General features: G+C 61.0%; 8 protein-coding genes across 8 annotated transcripts; 3 read left to right on the top strand and 5 right to left on the bottom strand.

Annotated features, from left to right (window-relative positions):
• Positions 1–140: 140 nt before the first annotated feature.
• On the bottom strand, positions 141–1,313 carry THITE_13135 (uncharacterized protein; the record flags this gene model as incomplete). The annotated part of the gene is made up of 2 exons (XM_003651475.1): positions 141–785; positions 825–1,313. Coding segments are annotated over 2 exons (1,134 nt in total), but the record flags the coding sequence as incomplete, so codon positions are not given.
• Positions 1,314–5,587: 4,274 nt separating this feature from the next.
• THITE_21868 (uncharacterized protein) lies at positions 5,588–7,283 on the bottom strand (the record flags this gene model as incomplete). Its single annotated transcript, XM_003651476.1, has 4 exons — positions 5,588–6,487; positions 6,556–6,851; positions 7,090–7,169; positions 7,252–7,283. Coding segments are annotated over 4 exons (1,308 nt in total), but the record flags the coding sequence as incomplete, so codon positions are not given.
• A 367-nt stretch (positions 7,284–7,650) lies between these two features.
• THITE_2111949 (uncharacterized protein) lies at positions 7,651–8,905 on the top strand. Its single transcript, XM_003651477.1, has 2 exons — positions 7,651–7,907; positions 7,982–8,905. Exons 1-2 carry the CDS (start codon positions 7,883–7,885, stop codon positions 8,356–8,358), a joined length of 402 nt encoding a protein of 133 aa, XP_003651525.1. The 5' UTR covers positions 7,651–7,882; the 3' UTR covers positions 8,359–8,905.
• On the top strand, positions 8,906–11,201 carry THITE_2111951 (uncharacterized protein). Its single transcript, XM_003651478.1, has 2 exons — positions 8,906–10,516; positions 10,608–11,201. Exons 1-2 carry the CDS (start codon positions 9,459–9,461, stop codon positions 11,080–11,082), a joined length of 1,533 nt encoding a protein of 510 aa, XP_003651526.1. The 5' UTR covers positions 8,906–9,458; the 3' UTR covers positions 11,083–11,201.
• A 576-nt stretch (positions 11,202–11,777) lies between these two features.
• THITE_2111952 (uncharacterized protein) lies at positions 11,778–13,409 on the bottom strand. Its single transcript, XM_003651479.1, has 5 exons — positions 13,183–13,409; positions 12,955–12,985; positions 12,589–12,872; positions 12,141–12,524; positions 11,778–12,071 (listed from the first exon to the last, which is right to left on the bottom strand). The coding sequence occupies exons 1-5, from the start codon at positions 13,219–13,221 to the stop codon at positions 11,835–11,837; spliced, it is 975 nt and encodes a 324-aa protein (XP_003651527.1). The 5' UTR covers positions 13,222–13,409; the 3' UTR covers positions 11,778–11,834.
• Positions 13,410–14,504: 1,095 nt separating this feature from the next.
• Positions 14,505–18,270, bottom strand: THITE_2111957 (uncharacterized protein). Its single transcript, XM_003651480.1, has 3 exons — positions 17,693–18,270; positions 17,117–17,405; positions 14,505–17,036 (listed from the first exon to the last, which is right to left on the bottom strand). The coding sequence occupies exons 2-3, from the start codon at positions 17,325–17,327 to the stop codon at positions 14,596–14,598; spliced, it is 2,652 nt and encodes an 883-aa protein (XP_003651528.1). The 5' UTR covers positions 17,328–17,405; positions 17,693–18,270; the 3' UTR covers positions 14,505–14,595.
• A 55-nt stretch (positions 18,271–18,325) lies between these two features.
• On the bottom strand, positions 18,326–19,261 carry THITE_2142959 (uncharacterized protein; the record flags this gene model as incomplete). Its single annotated transcript, XM_003651481.1, has 5 exons — positions 18,326–18,348; positions 18,411–18,507; positions 18,572–18,723; positions 18,799–18,978; positions 19,249–19,261. 5 exons carry the CDS (start codon positions 19,259–19,261, stop codon positions 18,326–18,328), a joined length of 465 nt encoding a protein of 154 aa, XP_003651529.1.
• Positions 19,262–21,171: 1,910 nt separating this feature from the next.
• THITE_2044885 (uncharacterized protein) lies at positions 21,172–26,561 on the top strand (the record flags this gene model as incomplete). The annotated part of the gene is made up of 2 exons (XM_003651482.1): positions 21,172–24,879; positions 24,924–26,561. 2 exons carry the CDS (start codon positions 21,172–21,174, stop codon positions 26,559–26,561), a joined length of 5,346 nt encoding a protein of 1,781 aa, XP_003651530.1.
• Between the last annotated feature and the right edge of the window lie 838 nt (positions 26,562–27,399).

Genomic DNA, 27,399 nt, shown 5'->3' on the forward strand with positions numbered 1-27,399 from the left:
CTGATCAACAATGAGCTGCCTAACCGCCGCACCGCCCGAAGATGCTCCCACAGATGCGCCGTCTGATCCTCTCTCTATATATCGTGATACATCATGGTATGTTCCAACTCTTACACGCCCGAGCGTCATGCATCTTGGTCTTCACCGCCCGAGATGCCCAGCCGCCTGGCCTCCTTCCTCGCCTTCCTCGCCTCCTTCTCTCGCTTCCGGGCCTGGTTCAAGCTCAGCGTCTCCTCCTTGGACGCCTCGACCTCCCGCGCCAGCGTCTCGGGCGTCACCTCGTCCAGCAGCAGCTTGCCCAGCCCGCCGCCCCTCCACTCCTGCACCGCCCACTCGGCCGCCGCCTCGTAGTTGGGCCGGCCGCCCTTGGCCACCTTGCCCACGCGCCGCGCGACCGCCTCGAGAAACTCGCCCACGTCGTTGGTCGGCCCGTCCATGCCCAGCCGCGAGACGTAGGCCGAGCCGTCGTCTGCGCAGCCGCCCGCACCGGCGGCGGCGGCAAGGTTCAGCCGGAACAGCAGGTAATCGGCCAGCGTCTCCTTGGGCACCACGCCGTCCTTGACGCAGCCGACCAGCGCCAGCTTGAGCATGCGCTCCGGGTCGGACACGTACGGCACGAACACGCCGGGCGTGTCGACGAGGAAGACGCCCTCGCCGACGCCCGCGTCGCCCTCCTCGGACCCCTCGGGCCCGACGATGCGCACGGGCGAGCTCAGCCTGCGCGTCACGCCCGGGTTGGCGCCCGTGCGCGCCACCTTGGCCACCTTCTTGCTGGTGCTGGTGCTCTCGCCGGCGGCGGCGTTCTTCGCCTCGGCCGCGCGCACCGCCCGCCGCCGCAGCGCGTTCAGCACCGTCGACTTGCCCGCGTTGGGCATGCCGACGACGAGCGCGCGCGTGCCGGTGAGGGCGTCGCGGGCGCGCGCGACGTGCTTGATGGCGTCGAGCAGGTCGCGCGTGGCGCGGGCGTGGGACGGCCCCGCGCCGGTGAACAGCACGGCGGCGGCGTGGCGGTGGGCGAGGTGGAAGTCGCGGAGGCGGGCGGCGGCGGTCGCGGCGGCGCGCGTGGACGGCGCCAGGTCCCGGTGGGTGTAGACGATGATGCGGGCGCGCTCGGACGGGTTGGCGGCGGCGGCGAGGGAGCGCTCCAGCAGCGGGTTCCACGAGGTCAGCGGCACGCGGAAGTCGCGGCACTCGATGATCAGGCCGATGTTGGAGAGGGTTTGGCGCATGCGGGCCAGGCCGGCGTGGTGGTGGCCCAGGTAGAAGGAGCGGGGTATGTTGGGCGAGACGTCGAAGGTTTGGCGCGGCTGGAAGGCGGCGCGGGAGACGGTGAAGACGGCGGCGCTTTTCGCGGCTGCCGCGGCCGTGGTGGTGGCGGTGGTGAGGGGCGGCGACGCCATGGTGATGCGAGTGCGACGGTGTGCTGTGTAAGTGAAATGAGGTCGTGAAGCAAGTTGAGTGTCCCGACAAGCTGGTGGTCTTCACATTTTATGAGGCTGATATCCTTTTCTCCATGTCGCCTCTTATGTTCAGGCTCCCATCGATCAGATTGAAAGCTGTCCGGTTGTCGGCTTGGGTAGCTTCTATGTAGGGTTGGTTGGGAGCGGTGGGGTCAAGAATGTGGCGTTGGACATGAGCGGAATGAGCGGGCTGTGAGTGAACGCGGCTTGGCGGGATAATTTCTGATGTTGCACGGGCTGATGATGGTATCGGGGGTTATACTCCGATACAAGCATAGCTAGGCCGGGTGCTGTACCCTGCCAGCGGTGGACTGCCGCCAATTGCCTGCAGGGTGCAGACGCCGCGCGGCGCCTTTACATCAGCCCGCAGCTGCGGCCCGCTCCGAGCTGGCCCGTCGGGTCCAAAGCCGTTCTGCAAGATTCCAAGGATGTTGCGGGCTGAATGCCAGCCCCGTCAGGGTGCATGTAGCTAGCGGGCCGAACGCCTTTGCTGCCAGTTTCCAGCGTCTGGCGGCTTGCAACTGCTGAGACTGGAACTTCCTTTGCAGACCACGTTCCGTCGATCTCAACTCGGGTTGTGATGTGATATCGATTGGCAGCCTGGGGAATGCGCAAAGCCCGATCGGTCAGAGAACCCCTGGAACGAGGCGGACATGAAAGTTGAAAGTGACGGCTGAAGTCCTGCCACACTGGCCCCGGCATCACAGGGAGCCTGAGGGAGGGATATCACACAAGGAGGACTGAGTCGAAACGACCAAAAACTTATGGAGCGACTTGGTCCAGTCATCGGGATTCTCGCCATGTGCAAGTTCCCAGCACCGCCTTGATTGAACCTTCTTTCATCTTCGCCCTGCGTCTTTAAACCCAACCTCAGGCTCATCATCGTGTCTGACCCTCGTCGTCCCATCCGGGTTGTTGTGTTTGGCAGCGGTGCCGGCTCATCCCTCCTCCGTACTTTGCTCCAATCCCCGCACGGAAAGTGCGCCAATGCCCGCCACGGCCTCCTGCCGCCGGAGGGCCCGCCTGCCGTGCTCGAAACTCCCAGGCGGAAAGCTCTCATCGAGGTTCAACTCTGTTTCCACCTACGACAATCAAGAAAGGAGAAAAAAGGGCCATCTTCCAACCTGGTTTCCTACTACTCAGCTCACCCTTCCAATCCCAACACCAGCCCCCTTCATCATATGCGTCGGACCAGGCCGAGGCCGAGGCCGAGGCGCTTCCCCGACCGGGCCGACCGGGAAGCCGCCTGCACGCGGGTCAGCAGCCGCTGGCGGGACGACATCATCCGCGACGCCAAGATGCTCATTCTCCATTCGCGCTGGGACCTGCGCCACCTGGACGACAGCCCGAACGTCGGGGCCGTCCAGGCGTTCATCCTGAGGGGCGGACAGAACCCCAACGAGGCGCTCGTCGCCATCGTCGCCGCCGTCATGGCCTGGACCGGCGGCGAGCTCCCCGACTCGTGGACCTACGCCCTTCGCCACCTGCCGGGGCCAGACGAGCTGCGGCTCCGGGCCTTCTTCAGCGGCTTCGCGCGTCCGGAGAGGGATCCCTTCTAGAGGCAGTTCCTGAGGAACGCGGATTGCGTGAGTGGATTTCCTTTTGTTTGGGGGGGGGGGGGGGGAATTGCATAGCTGACCGAACGGAATGCATATATACTGGCAGCCTTGAGGGCCCAGGACGCTGCAGTGCAGATGTTTGTGAGAGAGACAGCCCGGTTAACGGCACTCTTCGGAAAAATATGAGCACGAAACGGGCTCAATGAAGAACGCGAATGGATGCGTGTTGCTTGCCCTTCTGACAGTCACTCTCCGGGAGGCGCGGGATGATGACGAGGCCATGGAAGATGGGGAGACTTTGCGAGTATTACTTCAGGAACATACACAGAGCGTTGGATATATCACTGTTCCAAGAAGAGTTGCACCCAAGCACATGTAACAGTGGGTAGCAGCGGTGCAGCAGGGTCAGGAGGGATAGCCCCTGATCAGCTACTAGAGAGCGTATGAATATGAGGAATTAGATAGGGATGTAGCAGCTCAGCGTTGTCCATCGACTCCTTCTCAGCGGACCAAGCCCAGAATATGTGCAAAATAATATGTGCAAAGGACACACGACAGCTGCAAAAGTCTCCGCAACAACGAGTCCCTTGTCGCGAGGTTATCATACCTCCATTCTGTACGACCCTATGGCCGCCATAGCCCTCTGCTCCGAATCTTCGCGAGCGAAGCACACCCACCCCGAAAGCCAAGCCACCCCAACCCAAACACCCCTTTTCCGCACCTTCGAAACAAGTTAAACAGACACACCGTAAATGCTACAAGCAGCCGTTTACCTCCCCCCGCCCACGCCAACAACACCAATAACAACAGCCGACTCACTTCTTCCCAGGCATCGGCTGCCTCCGGGCCTGTTGCGGCTTACTCCCACCCGGCTCAGTCCCCGGCGGAGTCCCCCGCGCAGTCCCCGGCGCAGTTCCCGACGCAGTCCCCGTCGCAGTCCCCCGTGCAGTCCCCGGTGCAGTCCCCGGAGCAGTCCCCGACGCATGCCCAGCCCCCGCCCGCTTCGGCCGCGCAATCTCCTTACCACTCGTTGTGGACCCCCCAACGGCTATTCCTGTAGTCCCTCGTCCAGGTCAGTATGCTTCCCAGGCCCGTCTCCAAGCCAAGACCGAAGAAGCAGCACAAAGCCAACAACGGGGAGCGCAAGACCAGAAGCCAAACAAAGCCAGGCAAGCATTGACACGCATGCACGCACGCACGCATAACACGTCACGTACTCGCGCCCAGACTGATTCCCCCCGGCCCGCCGCCCGCCGCGGCCGGCTCGGCACCCCCCTCCTTCGCCGGCGCGCCACTCCGTTTCGCCGGCGCCGCCTTAGCTGGGCCTGGGTGTTCCTCCGCTGGCGCGCTGCCCGCGTCCCCAGCAGCCGCTGGCGCGCCCCTCTGTTTCGCCGGTGCCGCCTTAGCTGGACGGGGGTGCTCCTCGGCCGCCTCGCCATCGCCGGTGCTCACAGCAGCCGTCGGCGCGCCAGTCCGTTTCGCTGGCGCCGCCCTGGCCGGGCTAGGGTGCTCCTTGGCCCCGTCGCCGCTTGTGTCCACAGCAGCCGTCGGCGCGCCAGTCCGTTTCGCTGGCGCCGCCCTGGCCGGGCTAGGGTGCTCCTTGGCCCCGTCGCCGCTTGTGTCCACAGCAGCCGTCGGCGCGCCAGTCCGTTTCGCTGGCGCCGCCCTGGCCGGGCTAGGGTGCTCCTTGGCCCCGTCGCCGCTTGTGTCCACAGCAGCCGTCGGCGCGCCAGTCCGTTTCGCTGGCGCCGCCCTGGCCGGGCTAGGGTGCTCCTTGGCCCCGTCGCCGCTTGTGTCCACAGCAGCCGTCGGCGCGCCAGTCCGTTTCGCTGGCGCCGCCCTGGCCGGGCTAGGGTGCTCTTCCGCTGGCGCGCCACTCCGTTTCGCCGGCGCCGCCTTAGCTGGGCCAGGGTGCTCCTCGGCCGCCGCACCGCCCGTGCTCACAGCAGCCGGCGGCGCGGCCCTCCGTTTCGCCGGCGCCGGTGCCGCCGCAGCAGCCGCGCTGGCACCCCACTCCTCCGCCGGCGCACTGCCCTTGTCCACGGCAGCCGCCGGGGCGGCCCTAGAGCGGGGGCCCGCGGGCTCGCGTCTGGGCGAGGCCGGTGACACTGGGCTCTGGCCGGCGGTCCGCGCCACCGCCTGCGGTTGCGCTTGCGCCTCCGCCACGGCCTCCGTCGGGCTGGTTTTGGAGCTGCTGAGGGGCGGGGCAGCGACCGGCCGGCCGCCGGTCGGCGAGGGAATGTGCGTCTCCCTCGTCTCTCGCGCGGCGGCTTTGGTGGCAGTTTCAGTAGAAGGGAGAGGTGCGGGTTGGTGTTTGAGCAGGCGGTGCGTATCCAGGCGGAGCGCCGGCTTCGGGAGCGCCTTCTCGCCGCCGCCGCTGCCGCCACCGCCGGCGCCGCCTTCGGGTTCGGCTTCGTGCTCATCCTCCGCGTCGTCCCCATCGCCGTCGTCTTGGTTGCTGCTCCCGCCGCCGACGGCCGTGCTGCTGACATCGCTCTCCATGCCGCCGGCGTGCAGCGGCGAGCCGAGCGGTTTCTGCTGCTGCGTCTTCGACCGCGCCAGCAGCGTCGAGTTCTCCCGCGCGATGCGGTACCTCGCGAACTCCTCGCGCATGGGCTCGGCTCCCGTGAAGCTCTCGAGCGCGTCGAAGACGTGCGGGAATACCTGCTCGTGCACGTCGCGGGCCCAGAGGAAGTCGAGGTGCTCGTAGTGCGGGATCTCGTTGGCGATGGTCTGCGCGGGCAGCGCGCGGCGCATGGCCTTGATGTCGACGAGCGAGTCGCTGCCGCCGTAGACCAGCACGACGGGCGTCTTGATGTTGCGCGTCGGGTAGCGGGCCACCTTGGTGTACTTGTTGCTGCTCGGCGAGGAGAGCAGCGTGGGCGGGTGCACGTCGTCATCGTACATCTGGAAGGACTTGGTGCGGATGATCTGGAACCAGTGCACGACCGATTTGGTGCTGGTGAAGGAGTAGAGGTGCGGGTAGGCGGCAAGCTTCTGGGAGGTGCTGATGTTCTCGGTGCGCCAGTTGAAGAGGAAGGAAAGGCCGAGGTCGATGAGCTTGGTGAAGAGCGGTGGGTAGAGGAGCGACTCCCACATGGTGGCTGAGCTGAGGATGGAGCGGCGGCCGAAGAGCAGGTAGAGCACTTGCGGCGAGGCCTTGACGAGGGCGTCGACAACACCATTGGACAGGCCGGCGGGCGACATGGCAGGCGCGAGGGCGATGAAGACGTTGACCTGGTCGTTGAGCTTCGGGTGGACCGCCAAGCTGGCAAATGCCTGAGCGGTGCCTTGAGAAAAGCCGATGTACGACAGCGACTTCTGACCGGTGGTCTCGAGGATGTAGCCGATGCTGTCGGGGATATCGTGGAAGGCAAACTCGTCGATAGAAAAGTTCCAGAACTGCAGCGAAGTCGGCGACCAGCGAATGGACTTCTTGGAGTACTTGTTGCCACGGTTGTTGCCAAACTACCATCGTCAGAGAGCCACGCTCCGTCTCTTCATGCTCAGGATGATGATGCTCAGGGGTAACCTACCCAGACGTCGAATCCCCTCTCCACCAGAACAAATGGCAGTGCTCGTTGCTCGTCCGTCAGACAAACCCACACCTCGCTATTCATGAGCAGCCCGTGGTGCAGGTACACGACGCGCTTCTTGACGCTCTTGGGGCCGCTGTTGACCTTGGTGTCTTCCTCCCCCTTCCTCCAGGCCAGGCGGTGCAGTCCGAGCAGATAGCCATCCTTGGTCTGCACGACGTGTTCCTCGGCTGTGTACCCAAAGGTGGCGCAGAGGTCGACGAAGTCGGATGCGTTCCGGATCGAGGTCGAGATAGCTACGGCGGGTCAGCGTGCACTCGTTTCGTCCGCCAGACTACTTGACTGGATGGCGGTTGATGGGAAGACGCACACTTTCTCCTCCTCTCAGCACGCTTCTGTGCAGGAGTAGTAAGCTTTTCGAACAAGCGCCGGGATATGCCGTAGAACAGCTCGAGCAGGGACGGCGCTATGTAACGTTAGATTGCGACAATGCGTACAGCGACGGGCTTCTCCCGCTGCGGATGTCAAACTGACGTAGAGCAAGCGTAAAGACGCGGATGAAGGCCTCGAGGCCTACGAGGAGGAACGAGCCGACGAGGGCGACATATTCGCTCCTGCGGTAAGGATAGACGAGGTCAGCATGGGCTGAGATGGCAGTTGGAGCTCGCAGGTGTACGGAATACGGAATCGTCTCACGGATTGAGGCGCCCGAGGAAAGGGACAGGCATCTTGGCGTGTCTCTTTCGGCGTTTCTACCTGGTCATTTGTTCGGCTTCTTGCCGGGGATGTGGGGGACACGTTGGAACCATGAATTTCATATAACGTTCATGGGTGCGACTGGGGAATCAAGATGTCATGAATTGTTGGCGGTTGGAAAGCACACCCATGTCGACACCAAGCGGCGTTGTTGGAGTTCAGTTTGTTGGCTCGGTGTTGGCTCGGTGGTGAAACGGGGGATCTCAAATACCTGGTGTAGTGATGTCACCCGTCACATGCAAATCGGTTGGGCGCATTGGCGCAGCGCCTTCCTCATCTATGTACATAGAGACTGGCATTCCCCAATCGGGAATGGGAAGCTTACTGTGATAGACACTCCACGAACACAGAGCTCGAGCCGCATTGTGCACTTAGTGTAATGTCATGAGGTGGTACGTTACTCCGTGCGTCTGATGACTGTGTAGCGTAACAGTGTAATGTTACACTAGCATGAGCTTGCCGGGTCTCGGGGTTCGCTGCGGGTCTCGAATGTTAGCGAATCCGCCAATGCCATCGCCGAGCTGCAGCGAACTTGCCCGTTGTCGTCCACAGCAGCGCACCACCAGCAAAGATGCCGAGCTCATGTAAAGACCTACGTGCGCGCTCTCTCTACCACCCCCCCTCTTCCCCCGTTCGTTACTCCCAAGCTGACACAGTTGTGCCTCCCCAGGAGCCGCGCTGGCGCAATGCCTGCAGGAGTCCGAGTGCGTGATGGTGCAGCGGCACACGGCGGCCGAGTGCCTGCGCGAGCCGCTGGTCAGCACGCTGCCGCTCCGGTGCCAGCAGCTGAAGAAGGGCTTCGGCGAGTGCCGGCGCGGCATGATCGACATGCGCAAGCGCTTCCGCGGCAACCAACCCGTCGCGTTCCGCCAGCTCGAGCAGACCGAGAAGACAGGCGAGAACTACCAGCTGTACGCGGGCAAGTCGGCCTTCGCCGGCGCGCGCGGCGAGACCGACGGCAACGAGAAGGCGCCCCAGGATTGGCGGGAGGCGGAGAATGAGAAGTACAGGGCGGCGCTGGCGCGGGGGGACAAAACAAAGCCGTGACGACGCGGACTTCGCCAACGAGATACCCAAGGATGCGAGTGGGGAGGACTTTGGCCTGGTGCAGTGTACGATACTGTGCGACTTTTCAATGGTGTTGATGGGGGCTCGGGCCTGGAGCATAGCACACGCCAACTCTGTACATGTACTCCGTGCATTGCATAGAGCGGACGGAGCGTAACTATAACGCATGTTCTGCTTGAGGTGGGGCTCAGGAGGAGCTGGGCAAGAAGTCCCTTTGTGGGCGCTCGTGCGGCGCCCAGTCTCTTCCACAAGTTAGCGAAGCGAGACAATTCGGAAGCTCTGGTGTCAGGAGCTTATTACACAGTATGGATAATGTCGAAGTTTCCGAGCTGGTCGGATGCAAGCTACGCGTGTCCAAGGCCAGGGATTCTTGGTTCCGCCGGCCGCTTTGGCCCTCACAACATACCCCAGGTGGCGGGCCACACTCATATCGCTATCGCTGGAGTGAGCGCCCAAGCGTGGAGGACAAGATGTCCAAGCAATCCTCGGGGCTCCGCTGCTGTCATAAACCCGCCACTTTCTCGAGCTAAATCTGCCTACCCGGCCAAATGCGAATGCCTGATCACCGCGGAAGTTGGGAGACGTTGTGGTGTGAAAAGCGGGAGGTTGATTGTCCAGCAAAAACCACCCTCAAGCACATGCGCCGCGGCGTGGTGAACTTTGTCGTCCAAGCGAGACCGGCTTGAGCGCTCTTACCTTGTTCCGAGACAACACGTCGAGTGACCTTCAACTCTCGAGTTTCAAACCCTGCAGCGCTGAGCACAAACATGCGGCCCGCTGGATCTCAGGGAACAACGAACTGGTAGTTACCAGACGCAGGGCAGTGCAGCGCACAGCATCCTACCTGCGCTGCGATATCCGCGCTGCGACAACGCCAGCCAGCGATGGCCCCTCCAGGAGTCGGCCCTCTCCTCCGATGCCACCGTCGCCGTCGCCGTTACGTCAGTGTCTTCGCCCTCTTTGGCGCCCTGACTCTTTTCACCTTTTTGATTTTCACCTTCCGCCTCCGAAGCCTGCCGCGATTCACAAGCATGCGGCCGTTTGACGGTTCGGCAGGCAGATCTGGGACCGCTGCGACGATGACGTCGTTAGGGGCTGCACCGGCTGCACCACCAGCAGCTGCCGCGCCCCACTCTGCAACCCTCGACGATCTTGAGGACAAAGCCAGTCAGGAAGAGGAAGAGGAAGAGGAAAACGAAGACGAAGAGGGCCTCAGCGGGCTCCAGACGCTGTTTGGCATCATCGCTGAGCAGGCAGAGGCCCTCGGCAACATGGAGTACGGAGCCAACAGACACCCGCCCTTCAAGGACGACCCGCCTCAGCTCGTCGCCGACCTGCCCCCGGAGCACATCCCGACTTACACGCCGCCATCCCAGATCGAAGGACCGGGAGGGGACAAGAATAAGAAGACGCAAGGAAAGCGGTTGGTTGTCGTCGGCGACGTGCATGGCCATCTGGTCGCGCTCAAGGCCCTGCTGCGCAAGATTGGCTTCGATAACAACAACGGCGACCACCTGGTTCTCGCCGGCGACCTGGTGACCAAGGGTCCCGACAGCAGGGGCGTCGTCCAGCTGGCCATGGACCTCGGCGCGAGCGCCGTGCGCGGCAACCAGGACGACAGGGTGCTGGTGGCCGCCCGGGAGCTGCGCCGCGCTTCGGTTGACGATCAGTCCAGGCTGGTGGGATACATATCAGACGCAGACGCAGAAGCGGACGCGGACGCGGAAGAGGACGACGAAGCCCAGACACACATCCGGAAGAGGGCCCACGTCCGCAAAGTTGCGCGCTCGCTGACGCGCGCCCAGCTCGACTGGCTCAGCACCCGGCCCATAATCCTCCGCATCGGGCGCCTCCCGGACGCGACCTCGCCGCCGTGGAACGCCAGCATCCTCGCCGTCGTCCACGGCGGGCTCGTCCCCGGCACGCCGTTCGAGAAGCAAGACCCCTGGGCGGTGATGAACATGCGAAGTCTACTCTACCCCGGCAGGGGCAAGCATCACATCAGCAAAGACACACCAAAGGACGACCCCGACAACAATGACGAAAACAGCCCTTCGACTCCCATCCCCACCCCGGCCACCGAAGCCGTCGCCGTCCCCATCGACGGCCGCAAAGGCGAGCCCTGGAGCCACGCATGGTGAGCGCCACACCCCCCTCCTCCCTCCCCCACTTTTTTTTGTCTTCCTGGCAACCACAGCCCCCCAAACTCACACAACAAAACAAAAAAGGAACCGCTACCAGAACCACCTCCCCCCGACCGCGCCCCACACCGTGGTCATCTACGGCCACGACGCCAAAGCAGGGCTGCAGGTCGACTTGGAGGCGGACATCTCGGCGTACGACCCGTCCTCCTCTTCGAGAAGAAAAGGCAGGAAGCCCAAGCACAGCAACCGCAATGACAACGTCAAGGGCAATGGCAATGGCGACGGTAGCCCCGAGGTGATGGAGGACAGGGAGAATGAAGAAAATGAAGAACAACAACAGCAACGGAAGAAAAAAGAAAGAGAGAAAGGAAAACAAGAAACGGGCCTGCGCTACGCCTTCGGCCTCGACTCAGGCTGCGGCCACGGGCGACAGCTCAGCGCGCTCGTGGTGGAGGCCGGGCCGGCGGGGGTGAGCCACACGGTTGTGCAGGTGGACTGTTCCGAGGTGGACAGACGGAAGGGGAAGGGGAAGGGGAAGAAGGGGGCGGAGCGAGGTTGAGGGAGGGCAAGAATGAAGTACTTCGGTGGTTGGTGAGGGAGGGGGAAGTTGGGTGGTGGTGGAAGAAAGAAAGCAAGCAAGAAAGAAAGGGCGCGACGGAGAGCACGAAGAGGAGGAGAAAAGTAAGTGCAGCTCGGATTGTTCGAGCTGTTTGGGACGGGCCATGAGGGAGCGCACTTGGTGAGGTTGCGCGCAGCCTTGGTTATATGGCATGGCCTATCTGACCGGCATCCGGGAATGCGGCGGGTATGCGTTATCTTAGGCTGGGCTGGAGGAGGAGGAGGGGTGGGAGCAATGGTGATTTGGCGTTTCGGGTTGCTGCATTACTTGGCTACGGCTTCAGGGGTTCACTTCAGTTCCATGAAAACGGACGGGAGTTTCGCTGTGGCTGTTCGATTGCACGACAGCATGTTGAGGAACATTAGAAACCTAGCTAAATTGGATGGCGCAAGCCAATGTCGTCGTTGAGTCTCGAGCGAAGGCTTGAATTACTTCAGACCATTAAGTGGCTTGATTCGCTCGAAATTTTTCCATTTCGCGTATATGACTATATGTCCGTCTCCTCTCAGCACTGCCGGCCTGCTTGCGCTGCATACGCCATGACCCTGCCTGTCCCGGCACTTCATCATTCTTGCTAACGATAACCCATTCTACCCGTGCACGCGCGCAAGCAAGCAAAGGAACAAGCTCAGTCTAGAGTCATCATATCATGCAGTGTGAAGATTCACCCCCTTTCCGTCTCCGCCGCCCATCTACTGCTGCAGCTTGGCCTTGATGATGCCCTTGAGGGTGACGGCGTCGGCGGCGAACTTGCTGATGCCCTCGCGCAGCTTCTCGACGGCCATCTGGTCCTCGTTGAAGTCGAACCGGAAGTTGGCCTCCTGGTTGATGTACGACTTCTTCTCGATGTTGAGCGAGCTGGCGGCGGCCGCGTCGAGCTTCTTGGGGACCGGGGCGTCCGAGTTCAGGAGCTCCTCAAGCAGGGCGGGCTACAGGTGTTGCGCATTAGCGTGACGGGCACCTTGGCGACAGCGTCCTCTCTCATGGTGGCAACTTACCGAAATGGTCAGGTAGTCGCAACCAGCCAGCTCGGTGATCTCGCCCGTGTTGCGGAACGAGGCACCCATGACGATGGTCTTGTAGCCGAACTTCTTGTAGTAGTTGAAGATGTTCTTGACGCTGGCGACGCCCGGGTCGTCCTCCTTGGAGTACTCCTTCTTGGTCGCAGCCTTGAACCAGTCGAGGATGCGGCCGACGAAGGGCGAGATCAGGTACGCGCCGGCCTCGGCGGCGGCGATGGCCTGGACGATCGAGAACATGAGCGTCAGGTTGCAGTTGACGCCGTGGTCGCGCTGCAGAATCTCGGCCGCCTTGATGCCCTCCCATGTCGAGGCAATCTTGATCAGGACGCGGTCCTTGGAAATGCCCTCCTTCTCGTAGAGCTGTCAAAGGTGTCAGAGAGCGCTTGAACTTCGCAAGTCGGGGTGAGTGAGACGCAAAGCGTACCTTGATGATGTGGAGAGCCTTGTTGACGGACGCCTGCGTGTCAAACGAGAAGGCGGCATCGACCTCAGTGGAGACCTTGCCGGGGATGATCTCGAGGATCTTCTTGCCGAACTGGACGAGGAGGTGGTCCAGGGCAGAGTCAATCTGATGCTGGAGGTCGCCACCCTCCTCCTTGGCCCGCGCAATCGCGGCGTCGAGCAGCGCGGCATACTCGGGCTTCTTCGTCGCGGCGAGGATCAGGGACGGGTTGGTGGTGGCATCCTGGGGCTTGTACTTGCCGATGGCTATGCGTAATGTGTGTCAGCCACGAGAACAAATGGGACAAGGGGCGGGAGAAGAGCGTCTGGGTTGAGGGGTTTCACTTACAGGCAAAGTCACCAGAGTCGCTGACAACAACCTATCACCAGGCTCTACAATCAGTAAAAAAAGGTCAATTCGAATGAGAATCAGCCCGCAACCATCCGGACACGACCCCAGGCGCAAACGGCGCTGCTGCAGCGCCGGTGGCTTCCGGAGGTCGGGCGTCAAAGGAACTTGGATCCCCAACAAGGAGGAGGCGAGGGGTTTGGCGGGGTAACAGGGACGCAGACGCACCGTGCCAGTGGCCTTGAGCTGCTCGAGAGAGTTGGACATGATGGACAAAGCGATTCAGTTCAAGCTGGAAGCAATGTGTATCGAGACAAGCGATGCGGAACTCAAGTAGATTCGTTGCAAGGTGCTTTGTTCACGGCAGAAGTGGAATAGAATGATCTGGTGACTTTTCAAGTTGGGGACGAGACGTCGCGGATAATATGCCGCTTCGCCTTTCTTGGGCGTGGGGCAAAATCATCGTCATAGCGGACCCCCCGCCCCAGTTCTCGCTGGTTCGTTTGGTTCGCCCCTCCCCAAACATCCGCCACACCCCTGGTAGCCAGCCAAACCACTTGGGATGCGATTCTAAAAAACTGGACTCTCTTCTTCAAGTGGCAGCGTGGAACTCTGACATTATATCCGTACTGCTCTTCATTACCAATACTGCCTCTTGGATATAATCCTATATACTGTACAGATTGCCCCGATTTCCTTTTCCTATTTCCTCCATATCCCACAAAGCGTCGTTAATCCCTAGTATGTGTCCCTACCTTCGCACCTTATATAAACAGTCCACAGCAGTCCGATCCCGCCACACGCATCACCTAACCCCGTCCGCACCCCCGCCGATGCCGGGTCTCCCTCATTCCACCCACCCATCCACCTCTCTCTCTCATAGCAACATCACCTTACCCTTACTCAGCCGCAACCACCCAACGCAAAAGAAAAAAAGAGCAACCACCGTACCGGGTTGGCGCGCGGCGTGCGGCATGGCACGGCATGATTGGGGCGGCGGTCGCCGCCAAGGGCCCAAGGGAGGGGGGTCCACCGGCTTCAAAATAGCCGGGCCGGGAACTGAAGAGAGACGAAACAGCGCGTTTCCACCAGCAGCAGCGCAGGAATAGCTGTGCCAGGTGGACTTTCTCCTCGCTGGCGCCGCGGAGAATTCGTTCCCTTACCTATTGTCTCCGATCACGTTTGCCGCTAACTTACCTACAACCTCCCTTGTTTGCGTAGCTATCATACCGAACTGCTGTGCAGAAACACCGCACACACAGGCACACAGGGGGGTTGTCAGAACGAGAGCGTTGCCCAAGTCGACTCGATGGTCCTGTTGCTGTTCTTCGCCTGTGTGCCCCGTGCTGCCAAGCAGTTGGGCACAGCAAGCCAACAAACAGTAAATTGTTGATCAGGATATGGCGGAAGGTCATAGGTAAGGTAAGGTATTCCGTACCAGGACCAGGTAGTATATTCATGCAGCCCGTCCAAGAACCAAGCTCCCGTCCGCCCGTCCGGCTTTTTCCGCCTCCCAGCTCGTCGGCTTCGGAATGCTCCCTTTTTTTTGCTGATGCGAAATACAAACAACAACCACAGGTGTAGAGTCAGCACGCAAGGGCCTTCCTCTTCCCCCGACCTCTCAATCAATCAATCACTTATTTAGTCCTCCGTGATATCGCCGTACTCCCACATACCGCGACGATTGGCCTTGGCCTCGGCCTCGGCCTCGCGCAGGCTCTTGAGCACGGGCTCGAACACCTTGCTGCGCTCCCAGGCCTTCAGCTTCCGCGCGACCATGGCGTGGCCCTCGAGCACCATCTTGCGGTTGATGGACTCGGTCACCTTGTCGGCGCCCTCGGCCTCCGGGTCGAAGATGGTGACGTAGTTGATGCCCTCCTTGGCGTCGACGTAGTCGAAGGAGCCGACCAGCCGCCGGCCGTCGGTCAGCTCGTGCAGGTAGTGGATCGCGTCGTCGAGGTAGTCCTGCGACGTGGGCAGCTGCACGAACGACAGCTGCGTGTCGACCGCCTGCGCCTTGAGCTTCTGCACCGTGAACTGCGGCTGGGTGAGCGGCCGTAGCTTCGACCACGGCTGCTTCTCCGAGTTGCCGTAGTCGATGTACACCACCTCGGCCACCTTGGCGGCCCGGTCGTTGGACCGGATGCGCGCCCTGTACCACTCGCCGTCCTCCGAGAACTGCGCGGCCACGTAGTCTCCCGCCTTGGGCGCCTCCTTCAGCGGAGCGCTGTTCGTCGGGTTCAGGTGGAACTGCCGGAACTGCTCCATCAGCGCCTCCAGCGCAGCCGTGCCCTTGCCGATCTCCTGGACCTTGACCCGCCCATTCGAGTCGACGCTGGTCACCATGATATCCCGGTAGTCCTCTGGCCTCTTCTCGATCGTGACCGAAGCGTCCGCCGTGGACTCAGCAGCACCCGCCTCGCCGTCCTCTTGCGCCTCCTGAGACGGGTCCCAGTCGTGCCACATGCCCTTCCTGCCCTCCTTTGCGCGCCTCTGCGCGGCCAAAAGCTCTGTCGCATTGCCCGACTTCTCGGCCGAGTACTCGTGCACAGAGGCCAACCCCTCCTCAACCAGGACCTTGGCGAAGCTCTCGCGGTTCACGTACAGGTCGCCGATGAAGCCGCCAACCTTGTCGATGTCGTGCACGTCAATCTCGCAGTCCCTCTGGTTGCAGCGGCGGTTGGCCAAGTCCAGAGCCTCTTGGCCAAAGGGCTCGCCTTTTTCCTGCGGTGTGCGACCAGGCCGAGGAGCGCGGATACCGGCAAGCACGAGCGTGAGCTTGACGCCCTCGCGAGGGATCAGGATAGTGAAGCGGGAGCCAGACTTGCAGAAGTCCACGATACCAGGGACCTTCCGCTGCCTCGAAAGGGTAGACAGCTGGATCTTGGCCTTCTGGACGCTCTCCGACATGTCCACGAACTGCTTCGCCTTGGGCGGCTTGCCGGACCACATGCCCTTCTTCTCCTCCTTGGCCGTCTCCTGAGCCGCCAGCAGCTCGTCGTAGTTGGGCGCCCTGTCCGTGTCGTCCTTCCGGTGCCGGATGACCGAGCAGTAACCCTCCTGGACGAGCAGCAGGCCGATGTTCTTGCCGCCGTGGGTGACCGTAGCGACCTCGCGGGCCTCGAATTCCTCGCTGGCCGGCTTGGTGCCGTCGACTGCGACGCGGACGTGCTTGCCGATCAGCTTCTTTCGGAGGAACTCCTTCGCTTCGTCCCTGAAGGGCGCCTCGGACGCCTCTCCTGAACGGGGGCCTCGGACGCTGCTGAAGCTGATCCTCTTCTCCGCCCCTGCCTTGTTCCGGACAATGATCGTGTCGGCGCCGATGATCTTGGTGACGACCGCTTCGACCTCCTTGCTGTCGGTGGCCTTAGCAACGTAAGCCTTGTGCAGGCGACGGCGGGCCGCTTGGGCTTCTTTCTCGGCGGCACGGAGAGCGGCCATATCGCTCCCGAGCATCGTCGAGTGGAAGTCGTTGCAGCGAGCGAGCCCTTCCTTGAGCAGGAACTCGGCAATGTTGCCACGAGGGTGGATGACGGAGGCGACGAGCTGGCCCTGGGCGCTGGCACCGACAATCTTGATCTGGACGGCGCGCTGGAGAAGCCGCTGCTCGACAAAGGCGCGGGCCTCATTCCCGTATTCCTCTGCCGGTTGCGTCTGGCCGTTCGACTGGTTGACACGCTCGGTTGAGGGCGCGCGGACACCAGCCAGCAGTGTCATGACCTGCCAATGCTTCTTCTCCTGAAGGAGCAGCCGCACGAGGAGGCGGTCGCCGCTGAAAACGCGCTCAATGATTCCCTCCACCGTCTTGCCTTTCCATTCGTTCATGAACTCGGGCCCGCCGAGATCGTTTTGCACCTCGATGACGCCGCCGGTTCCGGCGTGCAGACCCTTGCCCTCTTCCTTGGCTTGGGCCTCCAAGCGCCGCAAGTTGTCGATTTTCTCGAGCACCTCCTCCGACTCCTCCTTTCTGCCGGCATCTTCTCTGACCTTGAGCCAGCCAGCCCTGACCGCCGCCTCCGGGAGCTCGGTCCCGTCCTGCAAGACCGCCTTTCCGTATTCGCGACCCGAGGTGGGGATAGTGTCTGAGAGGCCGATAAGCATGTATTGGCAGGGCATTGAGGGAACCGCCGCATCGGGTGAATTCGGAGGGCAGGGCACATACAGGAGACGCTGCACTTGACTGGCTTTCCGACTGTCAGGGTCCTCAAAAACTCGCGGGACTGGAAAGCAAACGGCTCGTCGCCGTCCTTGCTTAGACGGGGCGCGGCAACATAGGCAAGCGAGAGTGTCCGCTCCGCCGCAGGGTTGTTTGGGCTGGTCAGGACCAGTGTGTCTCCGCTGAGGACCGATTTGACGTTGGCGAAGAAAGCCATGGCGACGAAGGAGCGTTGTTTCGGAGATTGTGGACGCGGATGTAGAAAAGGCGAGCTATGCAGTTGCCCGGGAGCCGCCTGTGACTTGAACAGTCTTTGGTCAGCAATGTGATCTCCACCTGCATGGCGGTGAAGCGCAGACAATGAATGATTCGGGCGGGGTTAGAAATGATTATTGTGACGGTCCAGAGGCCGTAGCTCGCAGAAGACAGCTTCGAAAGCTCCCGAAATGTCACCGCAAAGCCGTGCATGCGGCAATGCTTCCAGCAAGTCACCAAGGGACTGACGCAGCTTGTTGTTGCTTCATCCGAGCTTCGGCGGGGCAATGACGGATGGGGAGCTTGCAGGGAGGACGAATTACGTACCGTGGCAGTGTTGAAGGGAAAGGGAAGGTAGGGGAGAGAAGCAGCAACAACCTGAGCTCGGTACAGCGGTGAGACAGGACGGGAGCTGGCCGGAGGACGAGTATCGCGAGACTCAAGGGGACCCTCAGGCGAGCAATGGCCTTTTTGACAGCTTGCAACTCCAATTTGGATTGGCTCGTTGGAGATTGTGGGGAACAGCTTTCCCCGGACAGCGACCATTTTCAGGGGCTACCACGACATGAAACCAGTGTCGCACTGTGCACTTACCACCAGTAAGGCGCTAAACAGGCTGGGGCAAAGGAAAAGCACTGTGTCCAGCTTGTTCGAGCACTGTACTGGGCTCAAGCATTCAGCGGATGTACCCCGCACACACCATGGCCGCAGCATTTCGTCACTTCCCCTTGACCAAGCAAGTCGAACAGAGCCTCGAGGCTGTCTTCGTTTGGATAACATCCCCTCGAACAGGGCTAGATAACTAAGTTGTTCTCTTCACGATCTGCGATCCGGATAACTGGACGATCCCATAATCGTAGCCCATGTGCACCTCCATATTCAGCTTGTCACGCAAGCACCTCCCTCCCGTATGGTGCAGAAGGGGGGCTTGCTCTCCAGCCGAGGCAGCCTTGGGTTGTTTTACTGCGCAATACCGATGACACCTGCAAGCGCTTCGGTCAGCTATGGCTTCCAAGGAATCCATGGCGGGACATAGGTCTCGTACCGCAGGCAGGGCGGGGGCCGGCGTTGCCGGTCTTCAGCGACTCCTCGTTGCCGCCCTTGCCAAGGTCGTCAGTGCCGGCATGGACGACGACGGTCCGCTGGGGTGCGTTAGCAACGGGAATCCTGCCCAGGTTTGGTGGGTCTGCGGGTGGGAAGGCGTACGCCAATGACGCTCTCGGGGCCGATGAGCTTGATGAGCTTGTCGCTCACGGAGCCCTTGGAGTTGCCCTGGGCGTCGGTCTCGATGTTGCCCAGGTCGCCAACGTGACGGTTCTCATCCGTGGGCGCGCCGTGCGTCTTGCCGTGGGGGTTGACTGTCAGAGAGTCCTGGCGTCAATCCGAGCCGCCGACACTCAGGGGAGTCAGGGAAAGGAACTAGGGGTACGTACAGTGTGGCCCAGCCGACGTGCAGCCGTTGGTGTTGTCGCCGAAGGCGTGGATGTGCATGCCACGCTTGGCGTTGGGGTCGTGGCCCGAGATATCCCAGGACACGATGGTAGGGGACGACTCGGACTCCTGCTCGAAGGTGACAGTGCCCGTGACCTTCGAGTCACCCCGGACGACAGCGACTAGACACCCGCGTGTTAGCCATGACTCGCCATCGGAGCGTCAATCGCGACTGTGTGCGACCGATGCAGGGTAACAGAGGTCTGGAACCTCGTTGGCCCGTTTTGGGGACGGGAAAGTGCCCGTCAAGGTTGCGCCGTCAAGGTTGCGGTTGAAGCTGGTCAAGCTCTCTTCCACACCCTCCCGGCATTCCCGTCCCGGCCGACCGACCATAGGGCTTCCGCTCCGACGGACTGCACTGGCGGGGTTGATTAGAGGAGCTTTTGACCTACCAGCCTTGACCATTTTGGCGGTAATGTGCGAGTTGTTCAAGCGTGTTGGATGGAAGTGGTTCACAACTTGGTTGATTGAGCTGAAACTTCTCTCACGGAAGGCGAGCAACCTTTTTGCTCCAGCAAGTTGGGAAAATCAAAGGTCAGTTTGCTGATAAAGCTGCGCGGGGGGGCAAGTACGGCACTCGGAGTCCGAGATTCGCTCGTTGTTACGAGGTGGGGCAGAAGCATGACGAGCTATCGCAGAGCTTCGATGACCCCGCACCGGGCGATGCTGTCATCATCTGTTCACGTCGCAAAGGCAGGCGGCAGGAACCGAAACCTCCCGTGTCGCACCGCCCGCCCAAAGCTGCCTGTTGACAAACCTGCAGAACAGGGACATCGGAGGTCAGGAGAACGCCCAAACCGTTTCGTTTTGATTCGGTTTCCGTTCCGTACCACAGTAGGTTCCACTGCTCATGTGCTTGGCCGGATGTATCCGTCAATCCGTCATGACGCATGGTTCGAGAGGTGCAAAAGAATGCATTGTGTCTTTGCAATGTTCCTCGATGTTTAACCCTTGCCTGGCAGGATACCATTTTCCGCCTGAAAGTCATTGGATTGATATTCCTATGCGGTATTGCCCGCGGATCTGCGTGGGATACTCAGTTGAGTGATTCAATCCTCACGTTCATCATCGCCGCTACGTTCCTGTGCAACACGTGTTGGCGTAATGTCCTCCGTACTTCGCCTGCGACACGGATCAGCCGAATCTGGGGTCGCCTAGACTCGAGGGCCTCCTTGGGCTGCCAACACAGGCCAGACACTCCTTCACGCCTCTTTCCCTTGAGATGAAACGGGAATGTGCGACAGTAAAGCTGAGTTGCTTACACTTACTGCGTCCCTAAGGTACCTAGTGGGTGATAGTTCGGGCCCGTTCGGCCAGAACAGTGATTAGTGATTATCCGTACCAACAGCTGAGTAACGGAACACTCCCGGCCTGCTGTTTGAACTCACTTTCCATCCGTTCTTCAGTTGTCCACTCCACTTGTGGAGTGTAAGCGCAAGCCCCACTTGGCAACGAACCTCTCGAAGGGCAGAACCTGTTTGGAAGTCTGCGGAGGTGCGCAAGAGCCACAATCCAAGTAATAGAAGTTGGTCCTAGCGCCTGGAGCCCCACAAGGCAAACCGTGGCTTGGTAGCCACGTAACTATGTATTTTACATACATGCAGTACACTACAATCTGTACCGCAGCGCACCGCAGCTCCAGTAACGTTACCGTTGGGTTGGGCTTTCGTCGACTCCCCTCGCGCTGATCCCGCTTCTCACTTCAAAGGTCGACGCTCGTCGGCCGGATCTTGATTGAGGGAAACATCAGTGCCCGACTCCGGATCCCCTTTCTGACCATCTCCAATTCTCGACGCCCGATCGGGGATATTTGCAAGGACTAAGCGACAGGGAACTTGGCACGTTTGGCAGTGCTCGAGACAACCCACGGGATTCCAAATTGATTGTATGCCCGTAGGACTTGACGGCTTCGGCTCCACTCGACCCTGCGCCTCGTCAGTCACTGCACCCGCGCCCGCGTCACTTTTTACATCCTCCCTCACAGCCGCGGACGACTCCATGTCCTAACGGGGGCGCGTTGGCGAAGAGATACTGGATTTGGGCTCGGTGTTTGTGGGGAAATTGCAAATGAGGCAGGCGATTCATCTTTAGCACCGCCCGACCGCCCGACGATCGCGCCCGGCGCCGCTTCACGTTAATCCCGGTAACCCCACCGCTGTCATCAACAGACGAGCAGACGAGACCACTTGGTCCTACGGCTCGATTCACGGAGCCGTTCTACACCCACCCGCCTGTCCGGTCTCAAACCCTCATCGCTTCCTATCCGAATCGCATCGCCCTGTTGAGGGTGAATTTTCACCCCCAGCCCGCGCGCCATGTCGTTCCGCAGTGATGATTCGCGCCGGTACGGCCATGTGCCGCCGGCGCAGTATCCCGTCGCCACCCCGCCGCAAGAGCCAGTCGGGTATCCCGCGCGGCGGCAGAGCTTCAACAACGGCGACGATGCCAGTTTCTTCGACCCGCCCAATGCCAACCGGGCCCAGCCGCTCTACACGGGCAGCACCGGGAGGGCTGACGAGGAACTGTTCATCGCCAGCCCAAGCGCCGAGAGGCAGCCGGCGGCGAACCGGGCAAGCTATATCCCCCAGAATGCAGCTGCCGCTGCCTATCAACGTCAGTACCAGGTGCAGATCCCGCCGCCGCCGCCGCCGCCGCCGCCCTCGCACTCGACATACAATCCCCAAACGTTCGCTCGCTCGCAGTCGACCTCGCTTCCGTACCACCCCGCCCAGGGAGCAAGATACACGCCATCGACGAGCCCGACCTACACGACACCCCCGACGACGACCTACACACCGCAGGCGTACAACCCGGCGGCATATGCGAACACCAGCAGTGCTGCTGCTCCTCAGCGGCATTCCACCGTCGCTGGGTACAATGGCTACAGCTACGGCCACTACAGCGCCGCTGCCGTTCCTCATGTCTCGACAGCCTACGCGCCCCCGCCCTCATCAACGTACGGCGGATCGCAACCGGCTTCGGCGACAACGCCATCGTCTGCGCAGCGATATGAGCCTGGGCTGCATAGCCCCCAATATGCGCCATCTGCAGCTCCGTCTGCCGCCTCGCCGCAGTACGATCAACCGTATCCGGCCAGTTACGGAGCGCAGCAGTATTCTGGGTCCTATGCGACCAACGGTGTCACTGCCGGCCAAAGTCCTACGTATCCAGCGCCGAGCCCGCAAGCCCCGTATCCTGCGCACTCTCAGATACCTGTCGGCCCTAACTACGCGCTCGAGTCGATATCTTCGGCGAACCGTGCGTCTCGATCTGGCTCTCAGTCGTCTGCAGCGCCCTCCCCTCCGATCCGAACCCAGGCCTCTTCCCAGCTCCAACGGCACCCCACGAATGCTCCGCTTCCCAGCCGCCCCATGGACGACCTACCGGAGGAGCCGGATTGGAGGATCAATGGCGACAACGAGTCCGATTTCCAAGTTACCCAGGAGAGCCTGATCCAGGACATCGTCTCGGATCTGGGCGTGCCCTCTCACACGCAGTGGCCCCAACCCGCGAACGACACTGTATCAGGCGACGATCTGAACAAGGCCCAGCGGTACAACTCGACCTCGTCGAGGACGACTGCGGATACGGGGGTGAATCGGTATCCCTCCAACGCCTCCTCCGCAATGAACCACACCATTGCCTCGACCAATACCACGTATAACTGGGACTCTGACGAGAGCGATCCTGAGGGCGCGGCGGGCCTACTGGCGATGCAGGATGATATGGATGATCGGAGGTTTGGCGGATTAACTTTCCCTGCATACATGGAACCTCCGGCGGCTGCACAATCACCGTCGTCCGCTCCGCAACCACCGTCGTCCGCTGCGCAAGCTCCTCCGCCTTCGGAAGAGTACGTCAGTACAGACAGCGACTATGGCGGAATGGATCTTGGCATGTACGGGGGCGGATATGCCGGAAACTTGCAGTACGGGAACGAAGTCGGCTCTCCGCCGCCGACGGCCCCAACCCAGACGACGGCTCCGGTCCAGGAAACTCCTCGGCCGCTGCCGACTCCACAGGGACAGGGAACCGAATACCCGCCCTTTTCAGAAGTTTCGGTTGACTACGGGGGCACCGGTGGCCTTCTTCCGCCTCAGACGCACCGCTTGAGCTTCGACGAGGGCGATGAGCAAGTGTCGGTCCATTCTCGGCAAAGTGGCAGCGATTCCCCTTCCAAGGAGGACTACCCGTACGATCAGATGTTCTGGCACCCGGGCCTCTCAAATCGTCCCCTGCCTGCTCTTCCTCCCACTCCAGACAGCAACACGCTCCTCTCCGCGCAACCGCCCAACCGGTCCGCCTACCAGCACCACTACTCCCTAAGCGCGGACTCTAGGTTCCCTGGCCCGTCCGATAGCCACGAGACCTACCCAGGTCAGAGCATAAGCCAACAGCATGTTGAGAGGTCCATATCTGTCTCGGAACACAGCAATACGCCGCACGTACAAGCACCTGCCAGGTCCAGGACAGACGCAACCGAGGAGCGCAGGCGAGCGATGAAGCACATGTCCCATCCGCACGCGCAGGCCTACCAGCAGGGCACCTCTACGCCGTACGAGGGCTTCGATGCCGGAACGCCGTCGCCTTTGGCTGCGTATGATATGATCACTCTGCCCACCGGAAGGAGGAAGAAATTCGTGCCTTCAAAGCTTACCGCTGCCGACTTCAAGCGCTGTGCGGAACCATGGGCTCTCAGCGGCATCACCGCCTGGGTCCGTGAAATGGCCGAGGGCGAGCCGGACCTGAAGAGGAAGACGATTGAAGAAGGCGTTCTCAAGCTCTTCTGCGCCAAGGTCCCGACCATGAACGTCGCCGACGCCGAACTGCTGAGCGCGAAGGTGGTCGACTCCATGTTCGCAGCCGGCATCCTGATTCCCGAGGAGGAATGGGTCAAGTTTGGGACAGGGCAGTTGTCGGGTGTGCTGTGGCAGCTTACCGGTTCCGGCTGCTATGCGCCAAAGCTGCACGAGGACGAGGGCGTCTCGCCCAGGTTGCACGACAATGGCATACCCGTGAGATGCTATTCGCATCACTGCGGCAGGACCCTCAAGAAGGTCAATTTGGACAACATGATGTCCGAAGAGGACGTCGTGATTCTGGACTGGGCGACCTTCCACGGCGTGACGATGGAGGAGATCAAGAGCAAGCCCAAAAAGGAGGTCGAGAGGCAGAACGTGCTGCACGAGATCGTCACGGGCGAGGAAGAATACATGGGCCAGCTCGACGTCCTTCGGCTTCTCTATCGAGACTGGCTGCGGGCCTGGCAACCGCCGATCATCGCGGCGAACCGGATGGACAAGTTCATCGACGCCGTGTTCGGCAAGGTGGATGCGGTTCAGCAGATCAACAAAGAACACCTCCTCGCCCAGCTCAAGTACCGCCAGCAGGAGCAGGGTCCCTGGATCGTCGGCTTCAGCGACCTGTTCAGGGAGTGGATTCGGAAGGCCAGGCCGATCTACATCGAGTACTGCTCGTCGTATCCGTACGCGTCCTATCTCATTCGCAAAGAGGCCGCCAGAAATCTGCTTTTCCGCCAATTCTTGGACGTCGTCCGAGACCACAAGCGCTCCAAGCGTCTTGAATGGACAACCTTCGTCAAGGCCCCCATCACCCGGCTCCAAAGATACGGCCTGCTTCTCGAGACGGTGAAGAAGAACATGCTGGGCGAAAGCGAGGAGAAGACAAATCTTGAGAGGGCCCTGGACGAGATCAAGAAGGTCACGCACGAGTGCGACGAGAAGGTGGCCGAGATGACCAAGAAGGTTGAGCTGCTTGAGCTCCAGTCCATGCTGGTGCTCCGGCCTGGCTTCCAGTCTGTCTTGAACCTCGATCATCTCGGACGAGAACTGCTCAAGCAGGGCGATCTCCAGAGGCAAGGCTCCAAGGGAGTGCGCTGGGTCGACACGCACGCCTTACTGTTCGACCACTATTTCATCTTGGCGAAGACGGTCCCATCCAAGGATGGGAGGAGCGACAAGAAATACGATGTCTCCAAAGAGGTATGTTTTCGTCTGGATTCCGTGTTGGTTTTCTGTACCGTGCGTGCTGATGACTTCTTGTGCAGCCGATTCCCATGCCGCTACTCTTCATCGAAAGCATGAATGATGACCCGGTCGCCAAGCAGAAGAGCTTGACGGCTCCGTTGACACGAACTACCGCTGCAACCGGCTCGGGGACGCAGCTCAACAAAGTGACCACCAACAGCAGCGAGCGGCCCGGCCTTGAACACACGGGTACCAGTTCTTCCGTTGGTTCGATGACCACCGTCTCGCGGCTCACACCAGCAGGTTCCGAGGATGGCAAGATCATCTATCCGTTCAAGATCAAGCACCTCGGCCACGAAATATACACTCTCTACGCGTCGTCCGCCCAGGAACGTGCGGCGTGGTGCTCCGCCATCATCGAAGCCAAGACGCGGCACGCCCGAGCCCTCCACGCGCAGAACGCCGAGCCCTTCCGTCTCCGCGTCCTCTCGGACGGCGCTTTCGCGTATGACTCGGCGTCGCTGCTCGGAAGGCAGCCCAATGTGCCGATCCGGGGCACGCCTCTGGACAGAGCGATCCGCGAGATGGAGCAGGTGTACGGGCCGGGGCGCGGCCCGCCGCCGGTGTGCCGAGCTACCGTAAACTGCGCCTGCGCCTTCACGTCGGGTGGCAAGTCGCTCATCGCCATCGGGACCGACTATGGCGTGTACATTTCCGAGGCGTCAAACCCGCGGGGGTGGACAAGATCGGTCCAGATCAGCAAGGTCACGCAGATCGCCGTCTTGGAAGACTTCGCGATTTGCCTCCTCATCGCCGACAGATCGCTCATCTCTTACCCGCTCGACGTGATCGCGCCCGTGTCGAACTTCCCCGCGCCGTCGCACGACAACCCCCGCCGGGCACCGCAGCGCCTGGCCAAGGACGTGGCCTTCTTCGCCACGGCGCGCATGAAGGACCGCATGCTGCTCTTCTACAAGCGCAAGGAGGGCATGCACAACACCTTCAAGGTGCTCGAGCCGGTCTTCCAGAAGGCGACCGAGAAGAAGTCGCGCCTCTTCGGGGGCCGGCGCGGCGGTAGCTCGGGCACGACCGAGTCGTTCCGCGACTTCGACGAGTTCTACATCCCGACCGAGTGCTACTCGCTCAATCTGTTCCAGAACTACATCGCCGTGGCCACGGCCAAGGGCTTCGAGCTGCTCACGCTCGACAAGAAGGTCACGCAGTCGATCCCGCGCGACCTCGGGCAGCCGGCCACCGCCAACATCGCGGCGCGCATCAAGGAGCCGCACCCGCTGGGCATGTTCAAGCTCAACGACCAGGAGTTCCTGCTGACGTACGGCGACTGCGCCGTCTACGTGGACAAGCACGGCGAGATCTCGCGCACGCTCATCATGGAGTACTCGGGCAAGCAGCGCAAGGCGCGCGCCGCCACCATGTTCGGCCAGTACCTGCTGCTGTTCAACGACGACTACGTCGAGGTGCGCAACGCCGAGAACGGCCGGCTCCGCCAGATCATCGCCGGCCGCGACCTGCGCTGTCTCGACTACGGGTTTAGGGGCCCCACCGGCGGCGTCGCCGGCGCGGGCGGCGGTGCAGGCCTCGCCGGCGTCCACGTCGCCGATTCCAAGGGCTCCGTCAAGATCTGCATGAGCCATCCCGAGGTGCCCGGCGGGCAGATCGTGCTGGAGATGGTGCTTAATGATGGGCATGCCGAGTAAGAATTGTGTGGGTAGGCTGTGGAGGGTGGATGAAGTGTGATTGTTGTAGGGAAGGGTGAGGGGTATCGGGGTGTGGTGGAGATGAGGTTGGAGTTTGGCGGCGGTAAATACACTGGGGGTTAGCAGGGCGGTTGTTTGAAAGGGTGGGTTTATGATACCGGCGGGTTCTTCTGTTGATTTGAGGGGGTAAAGGAGGCCGAAGGAAGGTTCGGGAGGTTATGTCTTGGAAAGAGCGCTGATGTTTGGACGGCAGGGGCAATGAAGCGGGCATGCGTTTTTGGACTTTTGCTTCTTCGTTTTCTCATCCATTTCCGTTCCTCTGGTCTTCCGTATTGCGTGCTCCTGTTTTCCTTTTCGTTTCGGATGACGGAGAAGCAGGCGATGTTTTTTGTTCCTTGACGCGGTGATTCCCCCACACTTACTTGCTGTTTGATGGCTACCCATTATGTGTTTCGTTGTAACGCCGTATCGTATTTAACGCATGGTTCGTTTCTGCATGGGCGTTTTGCGGTTTGGCGAGAAATGGGATCACTAGTTCACATTGAGCAGCGGCCAGAGCGTGCTTGTGTCATGTTGCCTGCCTTGCCTATCTGTGCTATACTATAACTATATTTATGTTTCGCAGAACTGTCTTTGAGATAGATTTGATGTTGAAGGAGCCGAGCACAAGTTGGAATGAATTGGTTGTGCCCGCGAGCTGGATGTAAACAAGTCTGGACACCACCACCAGCTCAGGGGATGGATGTCTGGCGCCAGAGATGAAGTGAACGAGAGGCCTGTCTATCAACATTACGCAACGATGGATTTTACAAATCACTAATTGAATCACTCACTTGTG

The sequence above is a fragment of the Thermothielavioides terrestris genome, chromosome 2, assembly GCF_000226115.1.
Source record: "Thermothielavioides terrestris NRRL 8126 chromosome 2, complete sequence".
NCBI classification, from domain to species: Eukaryota; Fungi; Ascomycota; class Sordariomycetes; order Sordariales; family Chaetomiaceae; genus Thermothielavioides; species Thermothielavioides terrestris.